This window comes from Poecilia mexicana, unplaced genomic scaffold, assembly GCF_051168715.1.
Source record: "Poecilia mexicana isolate PSO_F unplaced genomic scaffold, ASM5116871v1 scaffold_1, whole genome shotgun sequence".
Lineage (NCBI taxonomy): Eukaryota > Metazoa > Chordata > Actinopteri > Cyprinodontiformes > Poeciliidae > Poecilia > Poecilia mexicana.
Window position 1 is genome coordinate 11,677,331 of NW_028263370.1, and position 18,564 is coordinate 11,695,894.

The following is an 18,564-nucleotide window of genomic DNA, read 5'->3' on the forward strand; positions in this document are numbered from 1 at the left end:
GTACTTCTGGCAGTTTTTAGAATATAGTGCTTTTAATATTTGTCATGACTGGCATTGTTGCATTACACTAAACATATATTTGCATGAAAGAAATATACATATTCACTACAAGGCTTATAAGAATGGCATAAACCTAAAAAATATCTATTCTGCAAAGGTACAATAAGAACTTTTGAAAAATCTGTGATTAAATCTAAATTAATCATGAGGTAGTTACGGACACCATGCGATTATTTGATGGTGTCCGTATGTATATATGAATATATATACATATATATTGAATATATATCTGTGAATATATATATATATATATTCACAGATATATATGTATTTAGAAACTTTGTCATTATTAATATTTGCGTCGCTGTTAGTTTTCTGCAGTAGGACAGCGGCGTCCATCTCCAGTCCTCCAGAGCTGCTAACATTTTGATGCATTCCTTCTCCTGCACACCTGACTCAGATGAATGTTTCATTGACAGGCCTCTGCAGAGGTGGAGGACTGAATGCTGATAAGGGAATTCACAGATGAGATTCAGGTGCTGGAGAAAGGACGCATCTAAAAGTTGCAGGATGGATTGACTGGAGTTGGGCAATTCGGATGCAGAAAAGGTGGAAAATTAAAAAAAAAAAAAAAAAAGCCAACGTATGGATCAAATAGGAATATGAATCGTGTCTTTAAAAGGTAAATATCAACGCTGTCAGCTGCCCTGATTACTAGACAACCTGTAATAATACCCATCTTGTCAGGCTGATGTGCTCCATTTAAATAGCTTTGAATCCTTAACAATGGCTTCCTACAGAACTATTGTATTATCTTCAGCAAAAATAATTGTCATGCTAACAACGAGTCCAATCCCAGCAGTTAACCCCACCGTAATTGAGTTTACAATACAGCCTATACCATTGCCAGCAACACAATGAACTTCAGAGGGGAGGATAAAAAGAAGCCCAATCACTCACAGTCAGACAGAAAGCAGTTCTTCAATAGCTTAAGTAGCAGTTATAGTAAAAAGTAGTGCCAAGGTGGTAGTTTAGACACTGTGCAATGCCACTGTGCTGCCAAACCCCTCACTGTTTCAGGTGATTTAAGCTTAATGTGGCATTTACTCATTTTATGAGCACTGAAACCAATCCGACGGAAAATTTTAAACAGATACTAGATCTGTACCTGATAAATTTGTGAAAACAGTTATCGTTGTTATTTATTGCTTCAGCTTCACCATCCAAGCTGGTCTGAAACATCTAAATATGAACATCTGAAGCATCTTTAACGTGTCAGTGAAACTGCTCATCTACTGGGATGTTGACGTACACGTCACCCAGGTCTACAGGAAAACATCTCAGAAAGAGAAAATATATAGTGAGTAACAGCTGTTTAGATATAAATGGAAAACCGGTTCCAGGTGATGGAAAAGCAGCAGTAACAGAGACAGTCACTTGTTAAGCTAAGCAGAATAAGATCTCTGAAAGCACAACATGTTCTAAGTTGAAGAAGGTGGGCGGCAACAGCAGAAGACCAAGGTAGGTATACTTTTGTAAGCTACAAATAGGAAAACTGGGCTAAAATTCCCAAACATTCACCAAAACAGGACACCAAAGGATTGGGAATAAGTTGTCTCATCCGATTATAATCTGCAACATTCACATGGCGAACTCAGAATCTGGCATTTATAAACATTATGAAAGCATAAGTCCATCCTGTTTCTTTAACACTGTCGAAGGCTCACCTTACTCCAGTGTCCTGCATGGTCCTGATGTCTGAATCTAAAAGAGCACCTTTTGGGAAGGAGAGATTTACATTATAGACAAATCTGCAGCAATTATGTGATATTATCCCAACATGGACTAAGATCAATTTCTATTAGATTCTTGACATTTCATTTGAAGTTTATAATGCCACAGAAAAAAAGGCAGTTCTGGTGAAAAAAGCAAGACTGGGATGGTGTATCTGGTAAAGTATCTATAATCTATCAGAAATTGTTCTTCCACCATAAGGACAACTGATCATCTTTGTTCTTGTTCTCTTGTGATGCAAATGACCCATAAAAAACACAAAGCAGAACTAACAGTTGCCCCCTTTCTTTTTTACAAACATTGTAATTTGTGAAACCTTGAGGAGGAAATCCATATTCATTACCTGCTGTTTTTATTATTATTCGTGAATACAGTATATTTTTTATAGTGGGGGTGGGGGGGGATACTACTTGACAGTATCTTACCAGATAAAAAATGTATGAGCAGTTTGTTTGTTAGAGTCGTCAGGGTAATTGATTTCTTCAGATGTGTGCTTCTTTTGTCTGTTCTGGATTTTTGTATCAATACTACAGTGACATGAAGCCTTTGGGGCAAGGCAAGTTCATTTATACAGCACGCAACAAGACAATTCAATGTGCTTTAGTTGATGAAAGTCTAAATCACACAGCAAGGGGTACGGAGATAATCCACAGAATCACATTTTTACCGCGGCTCCCAGCTCGATGGAGATCTGCAGCCTACACCTAAAGCTCCTGGTGATCTATGTCAGATTACTGTCAGTCACGAAGCCGCTCCAACCTGATCCAAGTTTCCCCGACATGAAGTGGCTGAACATCTCCATCACCTTTCGCACTGTAAGCCTACTGGCCCAGCATTTTATAATGTTTTTCTGACTGCGTGCATGTTTTGCAGTGCAACATCCGAAGGTGTGATACTGAGTCAGCCGTCGGATCACGCTGTCAGCCCGACAGATGGGCATCAGGCGGCGCGCCTCTCTCTCCTCCTCTCTCTCTCTCTCTCGCACGCTGTCAGCAGAGGATCTTACCTTGGTGAGCTGAGCGATCTTTTTGCACATCTTGTTGTGCATCTGGTAGTCATAGAGCTCCTGCTCGATGGTGGCCAACTCTGCCGCAGTCCCGTTCACGGTGGAGCCCGGCCCGGGGGACTGTGCAGCCTTACCGGCGCCTGAAGCCATAATGGAACCCCCCACCACCTCTCTCTCTCTCTCTCTCTCTCTCTCTCTTTCTCTCTCTCTCTCTCTCTCTCCCAGGGGAACTTCCCAAGACCGGAGGATTGTCAGAAATGATCCTTCCGCCTCGCGGATGAAAAATCCCACGGAAATCGTGTCAGCTTCCTACTCGCGCATCTCATCCCTCCGCGCGCAGATCCTCTCTCGGCATCTCCAGGAATCCGGCGGTAGATCGTCGGGGCTCTCCTGGTGCGTTCCGGTTGCTGCCCCGCTCTCCTCCTGCTGGCCGCCCGGTGATCGCGGAGGTCACACGCTGGAAGTCCATCGGGGACGCGCTTGCGCCAGCCGAGCCTGTCCTGTTGCCAGCAGATGTATATATTTTTCCTTATTCTAACAGGGAGGATGAGAGCGTACAGTCCGACCACCTGTCTGGGGGCCGGGGCGGAGAGGGGCGTGTGTATCTGTGGAACATTACCGGAGACAGCTGCTGGAGAGGCTCACTGCTGCAGTGCTGCCCCGCCCCTGATCGCTGTACGAAGGGGAGGAGGAGGAGGAGGAGGAGGGTCTCCGGGGTCCGTGTGATCAGTTGGATAAACATACACAGAGACTATAGGAACACCGAGACAAATATATGCATTGTAATAGCATTTAGCAGAAAACACCCCCAGAGGAGATTTATGGTGGCCCAGATGGGAAAGAGCAATGAAACAGTTGGACAGAACACAGCAAATCCAGAAAACATGGGGAAATTGATGATATCTCAGTGTTTTGAATCTCATTTTTACTCTAGGGATATCTTTCAGTGAAATGTAGGACATGCACAGGGGCGGCTACAGTTTACAAAAGGGGTGACCGTTTGGGGGTCCGTGCCCTGCTCTAGGGTGGCAAACCAGAAGCCAGAATCTCCTATGCTTTCTTACTGTTGGGGTCATAAATGAATCAAAAATACACTCATGTTGACAGAGGAGAAAGCCTCATAACTCAGCTCTCCAGTTGAGGAAATACCAGTTTTAACAGCTGGAGGGTCATCTGCCAGTGACCACTCTTTTTGTTTTACTGGCATGTGACTGACCAACTCCTGTGCTCTGCTGCACCTCCACCTATGATCAGCCAACCCTTGTAAGTTGCAGGTGCCAAAATGAGTTTTGATCCACACCCATGCATCTATCTATGCCCCATGGTTTTACCAAGGGTGGGCTTCTCTTCCCTGTACAGCACATTCTTGGGTCCATTTAATCCAACCGATACTGGAAAACCAGCTGGCTCCAAATGTTGGATCACAAACTGATATGAAGAAAATTAAATAATCTGAACAGACTTGGGCAGAGTTGTCTAGTATAAAATTTATCTCCAGTTAATCTGTGATGATTAGCCCACTGACAATCCTATATGGAGTCCATAGTTTAAGACAGCCAGCAAACTTACTGTGACACCCATGCTGCTCCAGCCCACCGTGGATGTCCCCTTGGTGCCACCAATGCTCAAAACACACATGTGCTATAGGTTGTTCAAGCCCCTCCCCTATAACTGCCCCTCCCCGTATCCCTTGGTCTTTATTTAAGGTAGCCTCTGAACGATTGTATTGAGAAATAGGAATCTCCTTGTAGATGTTGATAAATCATTTGTTCTCTCTGTTTCTCGATATTTCAGTGTATGTAACACAATATGCCAATAAGTCTTGAGTAAAGCTTTCTCTCAAATCACCATGAAGACCTTTTAGTGAAATGCTAGCATAAGTTTCTGAATGGAGTATAGAGTAATGCAGATCTGCTACACTCCCAAATCTTACTGCAAACTGCTGGTCAGCTGGCTATGAAAAAAGGGACAGCTGTGGTGTATATATCAAAAGTGTGTCAATCATCAAATTTATCAAACTAACACTTATTTTTAGATTTACAGCAGCAAGCTTTGAGTGGGGTGTTTATCAAGCATGCTAATTCGCGGTTACTCTGCAGGGAGCAGAATGTGTGCAATGAGAAAAATTGACTTTAAAACCACATATGATTTTTTTTAAAGAGTGTGTTCCAAATTTTTTACAGAGGTCTAAATAATAAAAACAACAAATCCATCACATAGAGTAGATCAATGTAAATATGATAATAATGTGTTATCTTTGCTGCAGCATGAATACATATTGTAGTATACAATTAATTAACTAAACTAAGGTACTAGTACAAGAAATACTATCAAAACAGGGTTTTATATATAAAATGTGCATCTCTGGGTGCAACTCAAACAGCAACAAGACAGAGGGAGCTGAAGGGTCAGAGGCGTCTCCACCATCTGTTCAGGAGCTGAGTGAGACGTGCTGCAGGAGCAGAGTTTATAGGACGCTGTCAGACACTCCTCATTCTCTCTCCAGGAACATTTTGAACTACTATCATCAGACATCCAGCAGCAGTGAAAATAGAACCACCAGACTATAACACAGCTTCCTACCTCAAATTGTTAAAATGCTGAACTCCTGTTTAGACGGTTCACGTGACTTACATCAACATTTCATTACATAGTGCAGTTGTTTATAAGTTCTCGGTGAACGTGTTTTTGGCTACTTGTGTTTTCTGTGAGCTACGTGATGATATTTTACTGTTAAGTGGAAATGATCCAGGAAAAACCATTTGCTTGTTTTATTGTAGACATACAATACAACTGAAATGAACTGATTTTAATTTGTCATTATCTGAATAATGGATGGAATTACATTCAGTACTTTCCCCAAGAGTGGCAGTTTTAGCAAATTCAAGATGATTTGTAAGAACATTGGATCTCAGTGATGCAGAGGCATAGCTTTGCAGTATAACTATTACAACATAAAAAGGGAAAAAGCGCAGGAACAACCAGTATGTGCAAACTCACAGTTAGAGCCTTCCCTCCCATCCAGCAGGTGGCGGTAGAGGCCTAGAGGCTTCATAGAAAAGGAAACTCACCTCCTACGGTTGAATTTGAAAACAGGCGGCAGTTTTGCGACTAGAAAGCTCACAGCAAGGTAAACGTATAACCCTTTAAAGATTGATAGCCGAACCATTTTCATGTAACATTAAACTTATGTTGTAGTAAACAAAGCTCGGTTTGTCGTGAGGGACTTGCTTTTTGGCTCTTGTTTACGTGTAAAGTGTGTCGGTCATCTAAACAAACAGACTGCTGCTGTGTCGGTGCTGGAAAAGAAACGTTGCTCTCTACTTGGCAAAACGCCTGCTGTTGCTTAAACGTGCTTTCATATTTATGTGATATTTTTTGGTGTTAGATGACTGCGGACAGTGAGATAGAGCTAAAGGAGGCGTTTCAACGGGCTCAAAGAGGACACAACAACAAGGCGAAGCTGGTGGCGAGCCTGAAGAGTCGCTACAACAAGGTGCAGCTGCTGATCGTGCTACCTGCTAAACACACCTTTCTCTAATATACCTGTTTCAAATAAACAATGCCTTGCTTGAACCTTTATAACCACACACTTCAATAGATTTTATTGACAACCTTATGTCATAGGCCAAAATGCATGGTTTTCAAAAACATTTTACAAATAAAAGTGCAACGACGGGGCTTTAGAAGTTGCGTAATTTGGTTGCAGTTTAATTTCGGATGGTCTAAGGCGTTTTGTAAGAGAACATTAGGGAAGAAACGATGCCATGAAGACAAAAACAAAAAGAACATAGGTCAGGGACAGTGTTGTGCTGATGTTTGAATATGTTAAACCAGCGATCCCCAACCCTAGCCTGCATGTTTTAGATGTTTCCCTACTTCAGCACAACGATTCAAGTGTTTGTATTGCCTCTTTAGCATGCCTTCAGCTGCTGCTAAACTCTGTTAATCACCCATTCATTTAAGCCAGGTGTCAAATAGCAAGGAGGAACATAAAACATGCAGGACACTGGGCCAGGATTGGAGAACTCTGTGTTCAACAAAATCCCAGATTTTGGAGATCACACGGAGTGCTGTTCAATCCATCCTCTGAACAGCATGAAATGAAGTTTGTGGTTGATACTTCAGCAAGACAGCGTTTATTATTATTATTATTATTATTATTATTATTATTATTATTTCAATCCAAAATACTGTTTTGCTTCTACTTGAATGTTTGTCACATGTTTCACTTCCTCCTCCAGCTCGAGGACAAGACTCTGTTCCATGAAGAGTTTGTCCACTACCTGAAGTATGCAATGATTGTGTACAAACGAGAGCCTGCTGTTGAAAATGTGATCGAGTTTGTGGCCAAGTTTGCCACAAGTTTCCAGCCTCCGCCCAACGCAGAGGATGAGCAACAGGAAGAAGAAGAAGAAGAAGATGAAGATGATCATCCGTTTCTGAGTTTCATCTTCAACTTTCTGTTAGAGGTATTAAGCGTATATGCCTACATATCCTTCTTGACCTTTATCAGCACTCAGCAGTATAAGATTTATCTAAAAGAAGACTTTCAAATTCCAAATTTAAAAGTGTAAAAAAAATTAGTAATTGTATTTTACAGATTAGACCTTTTTTGAGGACATGAACCGCTACCTGGATGTCTAAATGACCCTTCACAGTTAAGATACCTGCACTGCCAACCTGATGTGACATGTGAAACTTGTTGTCCTTTATTTGATAGAAGCTGTTTGACTTTTTTCCCCTCCATTTCTCCCTTCAGTCTCACAAAGCCAGCAGTCACGCAGTGCGTTTCAGAGCGTGCCAGTTGATCAACAAGTTGCTGGGCGGCATGGCGGAGAACGCCCAGATCGACGACGACCTCTTCGACCGGATCCACCAAGCCATGCTGGTCCGTGTCACGGACAAGTTCCCCAACGTGAGGATCCAGGCTGCTTTAGCGATGACCCGCCTCCAACAGCCAAAGGATCCCGACTGTCCCACCATCAATGGTTTGTTTTTTTTATTGTTTTACTTGTTAATTTTAAATCTTGTAAGTATTGCACTTCAGAAAGTTAAGCACCCAGTTTTGTGGCTAATTTATTATTTATCTGTTTTTTTCTGCTATTGTACATGTCTTGATTACGGTCAATCTTTGTTTAATCCAAGTTTGTGATTCCTCTATTTGTATTGGCCCATCAGCTGTCTCATTCTTCGTCTCTTCTGTATTTTCAGCTTACATGTTAATTCTAGAAAATGACAGTAACGCGGAGGTGCGACGTGCCGTTCTTTCCTGCATTGCAATGTCGCCACGGACTCTGCCTAAAGTTCTCAAACGCACTCGAGACATTAAAGAGAACGTCCGCAAGCTGGCCTACCAGGTACACATGCAGTCAGCTAAAAGATGTGTGTTGGTAAAATACTGGGAACTCTGGTTTCTTCTCTAATTTCACCTTTATTTTTCTGTCTTTGGCAAAAGGTTCTCTCTGAAAAGGTTCACATCAAAGCTCTTACCATCGCACAGAGAGTCGGTCTACTGCAGCAAGGTCTCCATGACACCTCAGGTAATGTTTTGTTTTTTCATGGTTAAAAAAAAAAAAAAAAAAATCTCCATTGCATCAGAATGGCTGTGGCGAACAGATAAAGTCTCGCTTAACACTTTGACACAATGGTATCAGTACGTATTAAAAATATCATCAGGGTTAGATGTATAAAAAATATTTTTAGCCTTCTCAAATCTATTAAAAATCTATCAGGTTGATGATTAATTTAGCTTAAATAGCACCTTTTAATATTTAAACTATCAGTGTATCGAAACCAGTTTGACCTTCTGGTGTAGTTTCTGTTTCCAAGAAGTTTAAGTTACAAGACGACAATAAATAAAAACATGGAAAATATCTTTTATTGATTTTATATGTATATATTGAAAAAAAAAATGTTTTGTGCACATTGTAGCTCATAAATAAACTTAAAGGCCAGTAGTTTCAGACGAGTGTGTTTGTGTTAAATCAGTCTTTTCCGACCCGCTGTGTGTGTCTCAGAGTCGGTGAGAGACATCGTTTGCAGTCGCCTGCTGCCGGCGTGGCTGCTTCGGCTGGACGGAAACGTCATCGAGTTGCTCCATCGGCTGGACGTGGAGAACTGTGCAGAAACCGCTATGGAAACCCTGAAGGCCATCTTTAAAACGATGCCAGCCGAAGAGCTGCTGCAGAACAGAGCGCAGTTCGACGACAGGTGAACTCTCAGATTTCCTTCTTTCATTTGCGCCAATTTAAACATCTGCTCTCTGACATAATAAACTAATAAAGTTTTGATTTAACAACAGGAAGGTGATCCCGGAGGACTCTTTGACCTGTGAAAATGTGCTTTACTGGAGATCTCTGTGCGAGTTCCTGAAGGGTAAAGGAGATGATGGGGAGGAAATGCTTGAACAAGTGTTGCCAGATGCTGCAAGCTATGGCGACTACCTCTTTGGGTAAGTTACTAGATAAGAGATTCACAAAATAAGTATTGTGCTGTCAATATTTTGCATTTTCAAAGTTTATTCTAAATGAGTTTGACAAAGTCAGTGGATTTCAAAAACGTATAATCTTTCTGATTTGGTTGGACCTTGTAAGATATGAAGAGATGCACACAGAGAAGTACAGCCAGTCGGTAACTCGAAAAATCCAGTATTTTTTCCATCAAGTGAATGCACCACGGATCAAAAGCAGCTGAAGTCACGCTATTGGTGGAGGTGCAAACAGTAGAATACATAGCATAGGAATTGTGGGAAAGAAAGTTGTACAAAATGGTGGCAGAGGACTGGATGAACAGTGGCATGTGATTAAAAAAAAAAAAAAGATTTTATAAGATTTTTTTCTTTTAAACATGCACAAAACTTTCACAGATTCAGTACAAATCTTGTTCTTGCTTCTGTTATATTTGCTTTGTGGAAACTTGGCTGCCTTTAAAATTAAAACACATTTTCCAGCTATTACAAAGAGATATTACCCACCAATGACTGCAGAACATAAATGAACACTTTTGAGCTTTATTTCTAAGGGCTGTAATCGATTTTTAAATGGTTGCTTTTGATTTCCATTTGGCTGGAGTCTCGGTCTCCCCCTCTAGAGTAACATCTTGTGCTTCTTTGTATCAGATGCAAAGAAAAATATGATCCTTTGTGTTTTTCTTGTATGTAGTTAATGTTGTTGCTACTTTGACACAATAAATCTGAAAATTAAAATTTCTATGACAATGTTGTAACCGCAGGTATCTGAAGGCAGTGTTTTCTGAAGAGTACTTTATGTATGTAACTGTGTGGATAACTGAAGCATTACTATTTAATTTATTTAAAGCGTGCCTAACCATTTGTGTGTGTTTTACTCACTTTTTATATTTAAGTGTGATTTTTTTTAAATATTTTAAATAAAAATGTGTTTTTTAGCAGCCAGGCTTGCCTAAGATGCTTCATACTTCAACTTGCAAAAAGCGACTTACTGCGTACTACTGCCTTGCTGGTGTGTGTGTGTTTGTAGAGAGTTAAGGGTGGAGGATGATGCTACTGCTGGAGTTTAACTGACTCTTTGCTTTGTCTGCTGTAGCTACCTGAAGGCGGTGCCTGTGCTGACAGAGGAGCAGAGGGCTGACTTCAACCAGCTGGAGCTCGTCATGACCAAGGAGTTCATCTCCCAGCAGCTCATCCATCTCATCGGTTGCCTCGACACCAACGAGGAAGGCGGCAGGTAAGTCCAGAGCAAAAATATCTGGATGTAATGCCAAACTGAATCTTTGTCTATGGATAAACTGATGAATGAGTACAAGGATGGATGAAGCAAGCAGACCGGATGTAGATGTACAAACTAAAGTTCAGTTTCAGTTTATCTATCATTTTATCCATTGGCTCATCAATCTGTTCTTTTGTAATTTTTGCAAAACTGGTAATGCTGTCTTCCTGAATTCCCCAACAAAAAATGTAAAAGAAACCAGAGCAATCAATAAACTCCAATTAAGGGTGCAAAGATATAACAATTTAAGCTGATATTATTGCTGTTGACCAATAAACGGTATTTACTGATGTGTACATTATCCTAGACTTTCAACATTATAAAAAACGACCACACCACTTACGTTGCTTCTCTGCCTCAAGTAAACACTCCCACATGTCCAGCATCCTGCACTGGAAAATAAACATGCGCTGTTAGTATTGACCCGTTTTTACTTATCGGTTTATTGATATTTGAGAGGGTGCATTATTGTGCCATTACCTGAAAATGGCCTGAAATAGACATTATCGCAATAACTTCTGTCTCGTCCATCCATCTGTCAGTTTGTTCTTCCATTGTTTTCAAAAGGAATGATAAATTCAAAAGGAATAAAAAAAAATCTATAGAAACTCTGAATCTGTTGCTTATTTTTTACAGTTTCCTTGCAAATATTTTGTCTTAAATTACTTGCATACTTGGATGCAGACATACCGTGTCATAACTTTCTGTATGATGATATGTCGGACTAACTGAGTTGTGTTTGTAGGAAGCGTGTTCTGGCGGTTCTGCAGGAGATGCTGGCTCTCACACAGACCCCGTCCTCTCTGGTGTCTCTCCTCACCGAGAAGCTCCTCGCCCTCATCCCAGACGACCAAAGACGCATCCAGACCGTAAGCCGGACTTTGACTTTAGACGACGAACATTTCCATCAAGTCAGACGTCTTGTCAACTAAAGTAGATTCTCAACAAGAGCCAGTTAGTCGACAAACGATGCAATACTGACTCCGGTGTCTCGGTCTGGCTGTTGAATCGTCATCTCTCCGACTCATATTTAAAGGAGCTGGCTTTCTTTAACAGGTGGCAGAAATCATTTCAGATGTGAGGGAACCCATCATGGAGGCCAGTCAGCCAGTGGATGAGAACAGGAGCCGCCGGCAGCAGGTCCAGGTGGGCTAGACTTGGAGAAACATTTGCCCAGATTGCATAATTGCAGCAAATTATACAGCCGATTTTTTTTTTTGCACAGATGAAACCATTGCCTGATGGTAACATTGTAACAGATTCGGACAAAAACACAAGTGTTTATTTTTTATTTTAACTCGTGTACTTCATGTGCTGGTGTGATTGTATATTTACTGCTTTTTAGGACTGCAACTAACAACCGTTTTCATAATCAATTATTCTATTGATTCTTTTGACACTGATTAAAAAAGTCATTTAACACTTTAGCTTATTTTACACAATGTTAGATGTGCATTCAAAGATAAAGAGAAACAAACCGAGTTCCCTTTTTAAATAAGAAAGAAAACGTGTTCCCGGAAATGCAGTAGCATAGCATCACTTTCATGTAGAACATGTTTACAAACTGAGAAGATATATTTTATCTTAAATGCCAAATATGAATTAAGTTTTGACTTAATTTCTGCTCTGAAGGAGGTAATCTTTCAGCAAATGCCCCTTATTTAAGTCTGTATTCTCTAGTTATAATTTAAAGTTACAATTGATTACTATATTAGTTGACTGTTAGCTCAAGAACAATTGATTAATTGTTTCATCTCCACTGTTTATTGGTTTCAATTCAGTTGTAAGCTTCTGGATGAGTGGGGGCTTGGGCAGATTTTGTCCACTCTCCTAGTTAACTCCAGCTAAGGAGTGACTCGACTCGTCCTCCTCTTCCTCTCTTGCGGTTCCCTCCAGCTTGCAGAGGTGAAGGTCCGCCTCATGGAGGCCAAACAGGACCTGGAGGACTGCATCGCCGCGCAGGACTTCAGTCGAGCAGCAGAGCTGAAGGACGCCATCGTGGGTCTGGAGGATCAGAGGAACCAGGTCCTGCAGGAGATCTCGGAGAGCAGCCAGCCAGTCGACAGGGAGGCTCTCGCCGAGAAGGTGTGCGAGGACACGAGAGGATTCGCAGCAGTCGTGAAAGATGGATAAAAATGTAAAACAATATTCTGCGACAGAACGACCCAGAGACTCTCCTGAGGTGTCTGACGATGTGCGCCGAACTGCTGAAGCAGATGAACATCAAGACTCGGACTGGTCCCACCATAAGCGCCTTGATGTCATCACTGGTAATTAGTCTGCATTCGATTCATTCTGGTATTTATTTGACCTGCCTTCTTTCCAGTATTTAATTTTATTTTTTTCATTTCTTGCTTTTTTTTTCTTGCTTGTTCTTCCTTCTGAACTTGCTACCTCGATTTCGTGCTTCCTTACAGTGTCACAATTCCTTCTAAGTCCTGCTCACTGCAACATTAGTAATTGATTAGAAATCTGGGATCATTTCACAGTAAACTTTTGTATTTCCAAAATGACTGAGATGTGTTCAAACTGGAGTCTGGAAAAGTTTTAACTCAAGGAACGTCAATCAAGCGAGTAACAATCACAGGAACCAGGTCGCAGAAAATTTGTTACTGTAGTCGATTCAAATTCCAATAAAGTCTTCGCTCTGCGTTGCTGAAGCTACAGAGCTGCCTTACCAGACCGTAGCTCTTGATGACTGGACTGAAGCATCCCTCACTTACCATCTCGTGCGGCACTGCTAAGTTGTAACTGGAGTAAAACGGTTCAGGAATCGTTTTTGGCAGCTGCTAAATATTCCTCAAACGTTGTGCCCATCATTTAACAAACATGCTCTTCAAAGTGGTTCCTACAAGATGACGGAGTCTGACTCCGATTCCTTCAAAGCAGCAGAGGGGCTAAAAAAAGAAATCAAAGCAATTCAAGTTTCCCTGCTAGAAGTGGCTTTTTTTCGGGGGGGAACTGTAGAAGTCAAGGCATCAGAAAAATGTCAACTTTCTGAACTTACTGCAGGTCTTCAGAGTAGATAACAAAAAACACGAGAAAGCAGAAGGAAGGCGCAGTTAAGAGTCAACTACAGTTGCAAACGGATCTTAAAAATAGCATCTGTGTAAGACGGTTTTAAAAATACTTCCTCTTCAAAAAGGAGAGAACCCAAAATATCTCCATCAAGAGTAGAGATAGAAGAAAAATATTTCTCCTTTGAATCAATCTGTCAAAACGGGTGTTAACTTGGCTGAATGTTTATTCAGCCTCATTTTATCAATACCGCATTAATCCATTGTTTGAAATTGCAGAATTATAAAAAGCAGAACTGTGGTTCACGTCTCATTTCCTTTGCTTTTTCCTCTCAGGTCCTTCCCTCCATAGCGAACGCTCACCCTGCTGTTCGCAACATGGCCGTGGTGTGTTTGGGAACCTGCACCCTGCACAGCAAGGAGCTGGCCAAAACCCACATGGTCCTCCTGCTGCAGGTGAACTCATTTCTGAACAGATTCTAACCAGAGTGTGCAGATGGGTTTGGTCTTTGTTCTTTTATTTGAAGCTTCTGATACTTGTGTTCACAACAACTGCTGCTTCGTTTTCTAGCAACAAATATTAAGTTAACATAAACCGAAATGAAGAGATATTCATAAGTCTTTGCTTTTTCACACTACAGCCACCAGCGTTAGGTCAACACAAAGAAGCACATGATCATGGTGTCTGCCCATCCTTAAAAAGTCTGAAATTTATGTGTCTAAAATTAAAACTTTAAAGTGTCTTAAATTCATTTAAAAAAAAAATGCAAGTGAACCTTAAATTCAATTTTAGATTTTTATCATGAAATATACTGTCATCTCGTAGTTTTTTTTTTTTTTTTTTCTCCCTTGCAGGACTTTTCTATCAGGCAAAAATATGAGTTGTATTCAGATGTTCTGAGGTGGTTGAGGCTACCAGTAGCTAGCTGCTAATGTACCCTTTTTGGCTAGCTGGTTAGTATTTCTGTGTCAATCATGGGCGATGGGCTCGACACACAGGAGAGCAATGAACAACAGAGGCAGATGAAAACCATCGCCACTCTGGATGAAACCAAAGAGACGGGACGCAATAATGACAACAGCAACAACAGTTGACATCCACAAACAACCCCATAAATCTCAGGTTTTGCCATGCTTAATTGTAATGCAGGAAGTTCTCAAAAAACACCTCCTTTCAAAACATTTTTGAAAACAAAAAATGTTTTTTGTTTTCAATTTTAGGCTTCAATCAAGGTTGTGTTAAAAATGCCTTAAATTTGACTTTCTGAAACCTACAGATCAAATCAAATTTTATTTGTAAGGCACATTTCAGTAGCAAAGCATTTCAAAGTACTTTACATCATAACAAGCACAAAAACACAAAGTCATGCAACATAGAATCAAGTATCAAAGCATTACATTAAGTCAAATGCCATCGTTAAATTCGTAATTTATTATGTTTCAGATGCAATTCTAAACAGGTGGGTTTTTAGTTGAGATTTAAAGGAAGTCAGTGTTTCAGCTGTTTTACAGTTTTCTGGAAGTTTGTTCCAGATTTGTGGTGCGTAGAAGCTGAATGCTGCTTCTCCTCGTTTGGTTCTGGTTCTAGGGATGCAGATACCCGGATAATTATTATGTGTGGAAATAAAGCAAATATTTTTTCTCTTACCTTGCATCAAATATAGTCAGGTTTTTGGTCATAAAGTGACAAATCCAAGAAAATTTGAACAATTTTGCAAGTTTTTTTTGTAGTTCTTAAAGTTAAGAGCCACCAGGGATCTGAAGGCATTAATGAGAACAAAATGAGAATCTGTGTTTTCGTTTTCGTTTTTGTCTTTTCTCCAGATTGCCCAGCTGGATGAGGTGAAGATCCGCATTAGCGCTCTGCGGGCGATCATTGACCTGCTGCTGCTGTTTGGCTTCCAGCTGCTCTCTGAAACGGCGTCCACTCAGACCGTCCAGCCCCCGCTGTCACCCGACAGGCAGGAGGGTGAAGCGACACCGGCCGAGGACAAGGGGAGCATTCCAGAAGACACTGCACAGAGCATACTGGTGATGCTGTCAGAGTTCCTGGACAGTGAGGTGAGCTGGATTAATTCGTACACTGCTGAAAAACAAGTGTTTTTGTCTAGCATTAAAATTGGATTTAATCGTGATGAATCGATTTCTGAAATAACTAAATTAGTAGTCGGTTAATTGTTAGCTTGGAGCACATAGACTCAAAAAAAAAAAAGGCTATTTGTTGAAAGAGCAATACACTCAGCAGTAACTAAGTCAAAACTGTACAAAACGTATATACATTTTTGTCAAACAGCAGATGTTTTTTTTTATTTTATTTAAGATAAAAAAAAAAAAACTTCTTTGTAAATGTTTTATCCCACATAAATCTATTAAGGATTCTTTTTTTTATTTTTAGAAAAATAGTCAACAGATCAGTCTTAAACTATATTGATAAGCCAAGAAGAGGGATGAGATTTTCACATGTTGATAGAAGAATTTTTTGTGTGCAGATGAATCCTTTGGTACAAATGATGAAGCATACTCGAAAAGAATGACGGTATTATAGTTGAGGCAATACAATATTCTTTATTTAAATAAGGAATTCAATTATTTTTGTGTTTTTTGTATAACCAACATTTTATGAAATAAGCTTATATGGTTAGATTTAAAAAAAAATTGCACAATAAGCCAATCCATTAATCCAGTTTTCTATTAATCATCAGAATAATCCATAAAATCGTTGCAGCCTTACTAGTGTCTGACTTTCGGAGGGAATTTGAATGTTTTTCTGTTAAACAAACCCAGATGTCTGACCTGCGGACAGAGACGGCAGAGGGTCTGGCCAAGCTGATGTACACGGGTCGCATCTCGAGTGCAAAGATGCTGTCACGCCTGGTGCTGCTGTGGTACAACCCTGTCACTGAGGACGATGTCCGCTTGCGCCACTGTCTGGGAGTTTTCTTCCAGCTCTACGCCCGCGAGAGCAGGTCCCCCAGCGATAACACCCCCAGGTTTAGTCAGAGGACTTCCTCTCTTTGCGATGCGATTACACAGCAGTTGGTGTTTGTGTGACAGAGCCCACCAGGAGGTCGTGGAGGAGACGTTCCTGCCAACGATTCGGACTCTGCTGAACGCGCCGGCCACTTCTCCACTGGCTGAGGTGGACATTAACAACGTGGTTGAGCTACTAGTTGAGCTGACCCGCCCCAGTGGACTCATCAAACCTTCAGCTAACACAGAGGTGAGACGGAACAACGTCCAAGAACTTCAGCAACTTCAGACATGCAAAGATCTTCTGCCAGAAGGTCGTTACAGAATGTCGTTTCTTCACCAATGTTCTTTAATCAAACTCAGGCTTTCACAGAACAGATGGTTTTTATCAAATTACTTAAAACTGGAATCCATAATTAGGGGGTGACTGAAGGAAGTATGTTGTGCTGGATTTTATTTGGACACAAATGCATGTGGTAAAAACATCTTGAAAACCAAATATTCCTTTCTTTCCACTTCACAATCATGAGCTGTTTAATGTTGGCTTATTACATCTGATAACTTCTGAAAAAGTGAATACTTCTGCAAGGCACTTCACACATGACAGCCACGTTCACTGAATTTCAGTAGTCTGTATATGCCTGACCATTTGTCCTGGTGTGTTTTTTTTTTTTTTTTTTTTTCCAGGAGGTGTGTGTCCATGACTACCTGGCAGTCCGTATGTGTGGAGAGATGCTCAAAGATCCCGCTGCGCCTGAAGTCCGCCTTTACGCCAAGACTCTGAGCAACCTGGAGCTCAGCAGAGAGGAGACGGTGAGGGACGACCTGACGACACTGCTGCAGCAGCTCGTACTGGTACGGATGAGAACAAGACCAAGCACTTTGGTGCCGTTCGGAAGCATTTTGAAACAAACCGGACTTGGATCTACGCCGCAGTTCCTCCTGTCTCACGGCTCCTCTTTGGGTCCTGGTAGGTGGTAAAGGATCGCGTTTGCCTCCGTGCTCTGGAGAAGATGCTGCGTCAGCTGGTGGACTCTAAAGAACAGGCGGAGGTCGTCAACGCCAGTGCTCTCCAACCACTGGACGTCAACGCAGACGGTACACACCTTTAGATATTCTCTGGTCAAGCGAATTGATGTGTGTAAATCCAGTTATACCTGGTGTGAAGGAGTGGTCTTATCACCTGAGAGACGCTGAGTGTATTTCAAAAAGCTTTAATTTCTGTAAATATGCATTGTGTCTCTGTAGAAGCAGCAACAGAAGATCCATCTAAATCCACCAAGAGACCAAAGAGAGGTAACTCAGACCCTGTGCCTGTACATTGAGTTATTCACAGCACAGTTTTATTTATAGAGCTCCTGACAGGAGGAGGAAGAGAAGGTGACTCAGCTCTGGGAGGTAACCTGAGTGTCTGTCTGCCTGCACAGGTCAAAGGAAAGCCAGCACAGCCAAAGGGGGCAGAAGGCCAAGCAGAAAGGCTGAGTCATCAGAGGAGAGGTGAGTTCAGATCTATTTTAACAGGACAGAAATATGCCAGTATTCTTTCACAGCCATACCTTTACATCCTGTGTGCATCTGGTGTTTGACTGCAGTGATGGAGAAAATGTCCCAGAGTCCGTTCCTGTGGTGCGTTCGTCACGGAGGGCAAAGATTGCAGCTCTGGAGAAAACCAAACTGGATCTGAACCCTCTCATCAATCAAGAGGCCAATGTGTCGTGAATGTTCACTCTTCAACAGTTTAAGTGTTTTACTCGGCAGGAACAGAAGTGCATTTGTCTCCTATTACTGTTGGTACATTCAATGTCTATATAGTGATAACTATTCATTACCTACTGGGTCTTAGTAAATGCAACTAAGCTCTAAACATTCACGGCTAATAACTATTGCTGTCATCCCTTAAGCTTTCACTGAATTCATTTGTGTGCCATTATTTTCTCTCAACTTTTATAATAAAAACAAATGAATAGAAAAATAAGTGGTCTCCCTTACTACATGTATTAGTCATGAGTAAGTAAATTTGTTTCATTGG

At 41.2% G+C, this 18,564-nt stretch overlaps 2 protein-coding genes across 2 annotated transcripts in view; one reads left to right on the forward strand and one right to left on the reverse strand.

The window, feature by feature from the left end:
- fam184b (family with sequence similarity 184 member B) overlaps window positions 1–3,488 on the reverse strand; it is a 33,987-nt gene extending 30,499 nt beyond the window's left edge. The window contains exon 1 of the mRNA XM_014990436.2: window positions 2,801–3,488. Coding sequence (XP_014845922.2) covers window positions 2,801–2,950 — 150 coding nt within the window. The 5' untranslated portion in view covers window positions 2,951–3,488. The remainder of the gene's footprint in view (window positions 1–2,800) is intronic.
- A 2,336-nt stretch (window positions 3,489–5,824) lies between these two features.
- Window positions 5,825–18,510, forward strand: ncapg (non-SMC condensin I complex, subunit G). Its single transcript, XM_014990441.2, has 22 exons — window positions 5,825–5,930; window positions 6,189–6,296; window positions 7,045–7,272; window positions 7,563–7,791; window positions 8,015–8,160; window positions 8,259–8,343; window positions 8,821–9,013; window positions 9,105–9,254; window positions 10,366–10,506; window positions 11,294–11,417; window positions 11,605–11,694; window positions 12,445–12,633; window positions 12,708–12,818; window positions 13,902–14,021; window positions 15,390–15,626; window positions 16,350–16,531; window positions 16,620–16,785; window positions 17,223–17,390; window positions 17,510–17,633; window positions 17,784–17,831; window positions 17,963–18,032; window positions 18,128–18,510. The coding sequence occupies exons 2-22, from the start codon at window positions 6,189–6,191 to the stop codon at window positions 18,252–18,254; spliced, it is 3,036 nt and encodes a 1,011-aa protein (XP_014845927.2). The 5' UTR covers window positions 5,825–5,930; the 3' UTR covers window positions 18,255–18,510.
- Window positions 18,511–18,564: the final 54 nt, after the last annotated feature.

What these genes read in the sequence shown, in the direction of transcription:
- ncapg (XM_014990441.2), top strand. Translation starts at nt 6,189, where the DNA reads ATGACTGCGGACAGTGAGATAGAGCTAAAGGAGGCGTTTCAACGGGCT. An exon ending in AGGTCTCCATGACACCTCAG is followed by an intron (nt 8,344 to 8,820) that starts GTAATGTTTTGT and finishes TGTGTGTCTCAG; the next exon opens with AGTCGGTGAGAGACATCGTT. An exon ending in CTCTACGCCCGCGAGAGCAG is followed by an intron (nt 16,532 to 16,619) that starts GTCCCCCAGCGA and finishes TTTGTGTGACAG; the next exon opens with AGCCCACCAGGAGGTCGTGG.